The following is a 10,000-nucleotide window of genomic DNA, read 5'->3' as shown; positions in this document are numbered from 1 at the left end:
ACACCTGTCTAATAAACAATAGCTGAAAATTTAAAGTATGATTGGTTGAAAGAGGAAAAATAGATGTGCTGCACGTGCGGCGCGCATCTGAGCACAGATTCTTGCGGTACTCTGCATGGTAACACTCCTTTGATAGCTCTCTAATTAGCTTCTTGTTCGTGTCACCAGAAGTCGTAAATATCTCTATTGTTATTGGTGTCTTTAGAGGTTGATTGAAAACATCCTACAGGGACTAAGCCGATAAACAACAACGGTGACTTCTACGAAAACGTCACTTCAAAATATACCTTTGTACTATCCAAAGTTTATCGCAATTTCTCCATCTCATTTACGTAGAAAGATTGTCGGCAAAAATTGGTACGAGCAGTTTCAGAGTAAAAATAGAGAAATAAAAGGTTCACATTTGTATGCTCAAGTTGTCGTGAAAGCCTCATGCAAATTTGTTTATTTAACGTCGTTTCTATGCCGAATACCACAAGCCCAGGTGCAATCTCGATCATGCAGAAGTGGCTACAACGCTAATCAACGCCACAAGTTGGAGATGGATTCCTTTTTATGTACTTAAATCACTGCATAGAGAACAGCACGTTGGAAGTCAGGGTGTACTTTTCCAAAATATTATGATAAAAAGATTATTGCAGCTGAAATAGTTTTTCCTTTAAGTGTGCTAAGCGAAATCTAAAGAATGTTTTGGATCATTGAACACTTTTACAGTATTTGTGCGCAATAAAATTGTGCCCATGAGATGTAACATGTTAAAGTTGTTTTCTTGAATTACTTGACATTATAGTTGTGTACATGTTATACTCAGAGTGTGTCCATCAGATCCTTTGAAGGCTGACGTGACTCCGCAGTGCATGGTGACGAGGCAGAAGCAAATATTTAACGAACCTTACCTGGAAGTTAATGATTGATTGGGATTCTGCTAAGTTACCAGGAACAAGGAGTCACGTGCCCATCCCTTGAGGATACACCCACTGGCTTGATGATGGTGTTCACACTGATATGCTTTCAAGACTAAGCAGTTTTGGCGGTAAGTGCTATCTTGCATAACTCCTTGTTCCTGGTGCATTGGCAGAATCCCAATCAAACTTCAACTTCCAGCTAAGTTTCGTGTAATTTGTAATTATTTTTCCTCGGTCTTTTGCCCGTGGTATTATTCCGACGCCATCGTCGCTTCTTAAAAGCCTTGGTATGATTAACACTAAAGACGCTGCCGAGTTTGCGTATGCTGCTCAACTTTGTGCTTGCCTCACAAGTGAGAACCATGCTTCATAGGTAGTAGGGATCTAAGAAAGTTTAACCAACCCCAACAAAAAACTGAAGTTGTTCTTGTTTACATTATTTTCAGAAAGATGTCATCTTGTTGGTCCTTTTACCTAAACTCACAGCGAACTTGTGCCTCCTTTTTATCGTAATAAGGTTCGCCGTGGTCATTTTCCTGGAAGGGCGAAAGAAGTTCCACAGCGCAAATGATATCGATGTACGTAGTGAAATCATTATCGATTAATCTTCTTGATTGGGGATATGGGAGTGATGGTGATGATGACAATGATAAGTATGTTAACGTTGATGACGATTTTGATGAGGATTAACTGGGAGGATTGCGCAGTGGTTTGAGAGTTCTCAAGTATGTGATTCATAATACTTTATTTTGCGAGTGAGAGTTCAATCAATCACATTTCCTCCCTCCCTCCCTTCCTGCCTCCCTTCTTTCCTTCCTTCCTTCCTTCGATTCCTTCGTTCTTTTAGTAAAGACTAGGTAATGATGTATTTTTTTGTTAGGATAAAGATCGCCACAGTTATGAACGCTACGTTCGCATACAGAAAAAAAGAATACAAATTTAGTCGAATAAAATATAATTATGTACAGTCTAAAACATGATTACATAAAGAAAGTGGCTGAAAATACGGTAAATGTAGGACTTAAACGCACCCTATTTGATTTTCCGAAAGTTGAATAATTTAAAAGTGTCTGTTTTCGCAACGTGTTGGTTACTGGCACGCAGGAGGTAGTTGTGTAACAACCTTCATCATGATGAAATAGGTAAGGTGGTGTCACTTCGGATCTTGTTTCTTATATCGACTTAATTTTTATTAGCTCGATAGCTAAATTGATAGAGCACTGCCTAGATGTCGCAGATGTCAAGGGTTCAATTAACACAGTTGTCACGGGTCAATAGAGATCAGTCAGTTAGTACGCAGCTTTCTGAGCTGGAGGTCACCAGTTCGATCTCTGTCTCATTCCACCCTACTTCTGTTTGGTTTCCTCTGATCCGTTTAGCTGTAGCTTTGAATAACCGGAAAACGGCGCATTGACGGAGGAAGGGGAGTAAAAGGTACGCAACGATGGCCACAAGTTTATCAGTGACGCTAGTTCAGAGGCACGTGTTGCCCTTGTAAATTAAAGACCTTTACCTTTATCTTTACCTTTTTCAGCAGTCTGATTTTTCCAGGCTCTCCTTTCGTCTCTATTTAAGTAGCGTTCATAATCTGCGAAGATCTTAAATGCCCATATGTTTCCGATTCCGCAGTTTAAATATATGTTGTCTCAAACGCACGTTACAGTAATGATGTTGATAAGAAATGATGATAACTAATGTCAATCTTGTTTAGAGACATGAACAAGTCCGCGTTGAGACTAGTTTGGCAAGAGAGGCAGGGATTAAATACGTCAAGTTGGAACTAAATCCCGGGTCAAACATGTAAGCACTTGTGACAGTAGTAAATGCAGCTGCAACGATTCATTCAAGATCTCTTAAGCCCTGTCTACCCGAGCAATTTTTGTGTCAATTTTTATTGGCTCGTGTAGACGATGAAATTTGCCCAATTTTTATGTGTCAAATGTACTTGCTGAAAAATTGGCGTATTAGCGTTTATACATGTGACAAATAAAAGTTGTTGAATACGAAAAATTACTCGTGTAGTCGCATAAAATGTGGCAAATTTCTGCTTCTGATTGAGCGCCATTGGAGAATGACCAGGCAAACTCGCCTTGTTTCTGCTTTATCCCTGCCGTCCAAAGGCGCTAAACTGCGAATTGTCAACAATCATTTGTCGTGCTATCTATACCATCAAGAGAAAATGAGGGGACAGAGAAGGAGGCTCCCGGTCCAGCCCTTGGGATATGTCATGTCCACGAAAGTTATTTTTAGACGAACGGAAGTCTTCCGAGACGTCCGCATGCAGGCCAACTTCGGTCCGATGTTTGAAAGAAAATATATATTCATCAGCCTTCCACGTGCGCCATCATTTTCTCTTTTCACTAAGAACCTGAGAGCGAGGCAAGACTGCATGCGGACCTCTCAGAAGACAGACTTCCGCTAGAACAAAGACTTCCGCTCGTCTAAAAATAACTTTCGTGGACATAACATATCCCGGCCAACGACTTGAGCCTCCCTCTCTGTCCCCTCATTTTCTCTTGATACCATCAAATAACTGTATTTGCCACGTAAAATTGTCACATATATTTTGTTGTTTTAAACGTGTTTATCTCAGAGTCGAAGGAGAGGTCAAGTGGCACACGAAGGCAGTTCACTATATTTACAAAACCAGGGCAGGTACGTTTCATAAAATGTATTATACTTGAAGAGTCTTAGTGACCGAGGTGTCTAAATGACTGGCAGCTAAAGGGGTTTCAAATGACCGTTATTAAGAGGTTAGCCCTTTGTAAAACTCGCCCCTACAAAAAGCAAGCAATTTGTTTCATTACTTAACTAATCAAATTAAGAAGACGAGGTGTATAACTCACGCAGAATTTCAATTTGTTTCGGATTTCTTTCGGAAAAAACATCGCAGTGAATAAAAGACTTTTATAAAATCCAGAATTGAACTGGATTCGAAGCCCTGACCGTGCGATCGCATTTTTTCACGTTGCATTGTGCTCGACCACTGTACTATGAAGTCACTTAAGTTCTGTTCAAATGCAGGGTTGGAAATTTTTCTGGGTCAGTCTTTGCATGCAATTGCTCAAGTCACTTTATTATCATAGCTACAGATCATTTTTCTCAGTCTAGGTTCCAGACCTCTTACTAATGTTTACGATATATATCTGACTGAATTTACAAAAAGGTACCTGCTTGTACTTTGACAACATAGCACTTTGAGATGCAGAAAAACTTTCTTGACTTACATAGCTATGATTCCAGCAAGGAACAACCTTTATTTCATAGTTGTAGGCATTTGATTTCTGCAATTAAGCAATGTCATATAGAAATACTGACCAGGACTGACATACTGACATCACACTCAGCCTACCCACCCTCAGTAAGTGACTTTGCTTTGGTCCGACAAGTTTCGGCTAAGAATTAGATTGTAGCATAGGGCCCCTAGAATTTATCTAGCCATGTCTTGACGGAGCCCCCCCTGGGTTTTAGACCAGCACAGTAGCTTGAAAACGGGCTTCGCCCGTTTTCAAGCGAAAATCTACAGAGGTATCTTTTTGAAAATTCGGTCAGATATCACAGCTTAATTGAGCAGACATTGTTTACACCAACTGCTCAAGGAAATTCTACTCACTTTGAGGTTCAGATTACCCATAGCATTCAATTATTTTTCATTCCACCTTGTTTTCTGACTGAATTTACAAAAAGGTACCTGCTTGTACTTTGACAACATAGCACTTTGAGATGCAGAAAAACTTTCTTGACTTACATAGCTATGATTCCAGCAAGGAACAACCTTTATTTCATAGTTGTAGGCATTTGATTTCTGCATTTAAGCAATGTCATATAGAAATACTGACCAGGACTGACATACTAACATCACACTCAGCCTACCCACCGTCAGTAAGTGACTTTGCTTTGGTCCGACAAGTTTCGGCTAAGAATTAGATTGTAGCATAGGGCCCCTAGAATTTATCTAGCCATGTCTTGACGGAGCCCCCCCTGGGTTTTAGACCAGCACAGTAGCTTGAAAACGGGCTTGGCCCGTTTTCAAGCGAAAATCTACAGAGGTATCTTTTTGAAAATTCGGTCAGATATCACAGCTTAATTGAGCAGACATTGTTTACACCAACTGCTCAAGGAAATTCTACTCACTTTGAGGTTCAGATTACCCATAGCATTCAATTATTTTTCATTCCACCTTGTTTTCTGACTGAATTTACAAAAAGGTACCTGCTTGTACTTTGACAACATAGCACTTTGAGATGCAGAAAAACTTTCTTGACTTACATAGCTATGATTTCAGCAAGGAACAACCTTTATTTCATAGTTGTAGGCATTTGATTTCTGCAATTAAGCAATCTCATATAGAAATACTGACAAGGACTGACATACTAACATCACACTCAGCCTACCCATCCTCAGTAAGTGACTTTGCTTTGGTCGGACAAGTTTCGGCTAAGAAGTAGATTGTAGCATAGGGCCGCTAGAATTTATCTAGCCACTTCTTGACGGAGCCCCCCCTGGGTTTTAGACCAGCACAGTAGCTTGAAAACAGGCTTCGCCTGTTTTCAAGCGAAAATCTACAGAGGTATCTTTTTGAAAATTCGGTCAGATATATATATATATATATATAATAAAATTAACCTTGTCTATATATATATATATATATATATATATATATATATGTATTATGTATGTATGTATGTATATATATATATATTGTATATATATATTGTATATATATATATATATACACAGTACTTTAAGTTCCAATACTAGCCCTCAGAGAGTGCTCAACAACAAAGGAGTTGGAGCTGGTTATATATATAGAAGAGTGGACTACTTTTTCATTGCAGATCGACAAGCTTGTTTCGTAGGAGCGTAGCGCTCCCACTCTTCAGGATCTTATGATTCTATTTACATAAACGCGGTATTTATGCGTTCATTTTTTCGTCACACTTGCTTACACATTGTTTGGTTCTTAATTACACGTTCTTTACTTGCATGCCGGCAGCTGCTAACTAACTCGGACCTTTTGTTAAGTGTGGCGAGCTTCGGGTGGCAAATTATGTAATATTTTTCAGGTGTGCATAAGTTACATCTTTTTTGTAGTGTTACAATACGCATGCGCCCTGCCAAGAATTTTCCAAGTGATCTTATACTCTGTTTTTGCTTTCTTTAAGCGCCATACATATTTGCTTAGCTCAGTTTGATTACTGTACTTTTCCGTCCTAAAAGATTGCTTGTGGTTTGCGAACCTCGCCTTAAAGTCCGTGTCCGTGAGCCCAACGTAGTGCTCAGTCCCCTCGCTAGATGTGACAGAGGCCTCGCTAGATGTGTACCATCCTCTCTGGGGGCAAAGATGCGCTGTTGGCTCGAGAGACCTTTGTAACTGATCTATAAATTGTCTTCTCCTCTCTCGTCCGCCTGTGAATCGTCATTCCTGTCGATCCAGTGTCATCTAGTTGGAGAAAAACACTAGCCCGGGAGAACCACGTAGAAAATTCCCACTGACTATCCAGATCGGCCATGTAGCCAGCATGGTTGCTCTGATAGTGTAGTGGTGATCACACCCAACCGGTAATCAGGGGGACGTGGGTTCAAATCCCACTCAGGGCATAAAAAGTTTTTTCTCCAATGAAAATGTCATTCAGCGGGTTGTCCCTCCTTGGTCACTTCTAAACTCTCTATAATTGATTACATTTCGCCGAGGCTTGGACTGTGAACCATTACTGATCCTCTCTGGGGGCAAAGATGCGCTGTTGGCTCGAGAGACCTTTGTAACTGATCTATAAATTGTCTTCTCCTCTCTCGTCCGCCTGTGAATCGTCATTCCTGTCGATCCAGTGTCATCTAGTTGGAGAAAAACACTAGCCCGGGAGAACCACGTAGAAAATTCCCACTGACTATCCAGATCGGCCATGTAGCCAGCATGGTTGCTCTGATAGTGTAGTGGTGATCACACCCAACCGGTAATCAGGGGGACGTGGGTTCAAATCCCGCTCAGGGCATAAAAAGTTTTTCTTTCAATGAAAATGTCATTCAGGGGGTTGTCCGTCCTTGGTCACTTCCAAACTCTCTCTCTCTCTCTCTCTCTCTCTCTCTCTCTCTCTCTCTCTCTCTCTCTATATATATATATATATATATATATATATAGTTTTCAAAAATTGTAACGGTCACTTTTGAAAATGTATGTTGACTAGCATACGAAACGTCAAGGTTTATAAAAAATGCATTTGAATACAGTGTTTATCACCGCTGTTTGTGTTAAGTTTCTACATCAAGCTACGATGGCCTAGGAACAAGAGTTGATGATCTTTTGCTCAGAAAATTGATGCAAATACGTAATATATTAGGTTCCAGGCCTCTTATTTTGGGGTCTGTGTATTGACACCTACAATTTTGGACAAAATAGATAGGAAATTTGTACCCGCTCCCCCACCCCCCACCCCCCCTTTCCAAATCAAGGATGGGAAAATGGCCCGTTTTGGCTTTTGCGCGGCTTCATCCTTGCTTTGGGGGAGAATGGGGATTTGCTGTTCCATTTTATTCTGTCCAAGATTGTAGGTTCTAGGAATGGAGGGCATTTACTTGTTTACGGTTTCAGCTCCAAAATAGTACAATTCTGGCGACAAATATGGCGCTTGTAGGCCAGTGGGAGAGTATGTGCATGGCAAAGAAGCTATATCGAACGTGCAGAATTATATTTTGCCACGAATTATGTGGAAAAGGACAATGAAGTGGCTACGTTACTTGCTGTGGTTGGAGCCGATGCGTATGGAGGCCTTTGCATTTTGTTGGTCCCCCAGCGTCGGAAGTCTTTGACGAGCTATAAGAGATGTTTTGATTGAACATTACACTCCAAACCTTATTTTGATAGCAGAACGTTTTAAATCTCGAAACGGTTGCTCACTTTGCCGTGGAGTTAAAGAGACAAGTGTGAATTCGAAGTTTTCCTTGAAGAAGCGTTTCGGGACCGACTTGTTTGCAGACTCAAAAACATACAAATCCAGAAAAAGAGAAATAGTTTTACCAGACTACTTGAATATCGAACAGTTCGAATACAGTCCGGCAGCGACGATGGACTTTCGTGTTAACTTATTCTGTCAACTAAGCATGCATTTACCAAGAACCTTTTTACAGTTTTCATTGGATAACAGTGTTTTCTTGTCTTTTTCTAAGTGGAACGATCTGACTATTTTGTTGAAAGAACTGGATATGCTGGAACGTCAACTACATCAGTGGCTACCGTTACCAAGGATACGAAATGGAAGGCCAAGTCATTCATGTGTGAAGTTCAATTCAAAAGTTGCAAGTTGAATTTGCAACTTGAAAGTCGAATGTAAAATACAGAAATTTCCACTTCAATGTCAAATTTAAAACTTCGATGTCAAATTTAGAACTTCGATGTCAAATTCAAAACTTCGATGTCAAATTAAAAAGCTCAATGTTGGATATAAAACTTCGACGTCGAATATGAAACGCAAGACTCAAATTTGAAACTTGGATGTCAAATTCCAATGTTGAATTTTGGCGAAGATATAACTCCACATCACCAGCCATTGGTCACAATTTTTGGGCCAAAACAGGTGTACCCCCGTTGCCAGCGGCACGAATTATTCTGAATCGTAGCTCACCGTCACTGTCACTCTCACGGGACAATTTCCAGCTAAACTTTTTTGGGGACGGCAAATAAGAAACTGTTTCAAACTACTGAAGCCGAATCTGAACAGAGCGGTGGAAGAAAAACAGGTAAAACACAAAGAGTACCATGATGAAGGGCGCGTCAAGTTTCGTAAGTTGAAATTTAATGAAGTTGTCCAGGTTCGTAAGTGATGAAGTGGAATGATAAAGTGGATTCCGGGACGGATCACCCAAGTGAAAGGTCCTCGCACTTACCTTGTCCGTCGTGGGAACCAAATTCGTTTTGTCCATGTGGATCACTTAAAAGGAAGGGGTTGCAACCGTTCTTTGGGTTTGGTTGCTGGCAGTACAGAAAGCAGTCGGAGTCGGTGGAGTCGCAAGCAGCGGTGTCTGGTATTCCCCGAGCCCACCAAGTCCTGGAAATCGTGCTGTTGCAGGAAATACAGAGGAATAGCAAGTGCCACAGGAGACAAAGGAATCGGTATTGGGAGATGCTCTGCAGGGAACGAGCACCCCAGAGTCACCGTTGTCACCACAGTCAGTACCAAGATACCTTCGTCGAGAAAGAAAAGCCCGAAGCAGACTTATTTGTGAAATTTAATTGAAATTTAGATTTCGTGATGAGCACTGAACACTGCTTACATATCTAGACTTGTTGAGTTCCAATTTTTAATAATGAATTTTCCATTTGTTTGGGAGCAGTGTAATATACTAGGTTCCGGGCCTGTTATCTTGAGGTCTGCGTATTGACACCTAGGTTTTAAAAATGGCGGGCTTTTAGTTGTTTACAGTTTCAGTTCCGAAACAGTGCAAAATATATGTGGCTGTTATAAATACCTTCTGTCACCGATCTGTGTTTGTTTGTTTGTTTTGTATTTCAGATTTTGAATTCTCCACCCAACTAATTTCAACTGTGATGGTTGCAATGATTGTCGTCGTTGAGGTAATTGAGTTAAAGGAGAAGTTCACTCCAAAATGACAATCCTTTTTTAATCGATTCACAGAAATTTCATGAGGAGAACAGCTCTTAAGCAAAATATCAATCTTGAAATAGCTCTCTAACCTTGTTAAATCCTTGTTAAAACTACACACATGCATGCCACCATCTTGGATTATATGTGACGTCATTGAGCTCAACCTGAAGTTTTACGGGAAGCTTGAACACACAAAGCTGTTGAGATTCCTCTTCGTATTCCAGTCATGCCCTTTTGTACAGCAACATAAATTTCTCAAATAAGTCAGACGGACAAAACACCGTTCATGTTGTTCACATTTCAGAAAAGTGGGATCAGCAGAGCTCAATGACGTCAGGTCTAATCCAAGATGGCGGCCTGCATGTGTGTGTTCTTAACACGGATTTCACAACGTTAGAAGTGAAGTAAAGTGAAGTGAAGTGAGGCTATTAGTCTCTCCCCGTGGGGCTTTTCAGGATTAATTTACAATACTTTGTGGGGGACTTTAGCCAGACT

The 10,000-nt window shown here is 40.6% G+C and overlaps 1 protein-coding gene and 1 non-coding gene across 2 annotated transcripts in view; both read left to right on the top strand.

Moving 5' to 3' along the window:
• LOC138031991 (stimulated by retinoic acid gene 6 protein-like) overlaps window positions 1-10,000 on the top strand; it is a 50,259-nt gene that overhangs the window by 33,666 nt on the left and 6,593 nt on the right. The window contains exons 7-10 of the mRNA XM_068879578.1: window positions 1,352-1,483; window positions 2,617-2,705; window positions 3,499-3,560; window positions 9,413-9,474. Of these exons, the coding sequence (XP_068735679.1) occupies window positions 1,352-1,483; window positions 2,617-2,705; window positions 3,499-3,560; window positions 9,413-9,474 (345 nt within the window). The remainder of the gene's footprint in view (window positions 1-1,351; window positions 1,484-2,616; window positions 2,706-3,498; window positions 3,561-9,412; window positions 9,475-10,000) is intronic.
• On the top strand, window positions 6,434-6,506 carry Trnat-ggu (transfer RNA threonine (anticodon GGU)). Its single transcript has one exon. It is a non-coding gene; the product is annotated as a tRNA-Thr (tRNA).

This window comes from Montipora capricornis, chromosome 14, assembly GCF_036669925.1.
Source record: "Montipora capricornis isolate CH-2021 chromosome 14, ASM3666992v2, whole genome shotgun sequence".
In the NCBI taxonomy this organism is placed as follows: domain Eukaryota; kingdom Metazoa; phylum Cnidaria; class Anthozoa; order Scleractinia; family Acroporidae; genus Montipora; species Montipora capricornis.
This window is presented reverse-complemented; position numbering and strand designations above follow the sequence as displayed.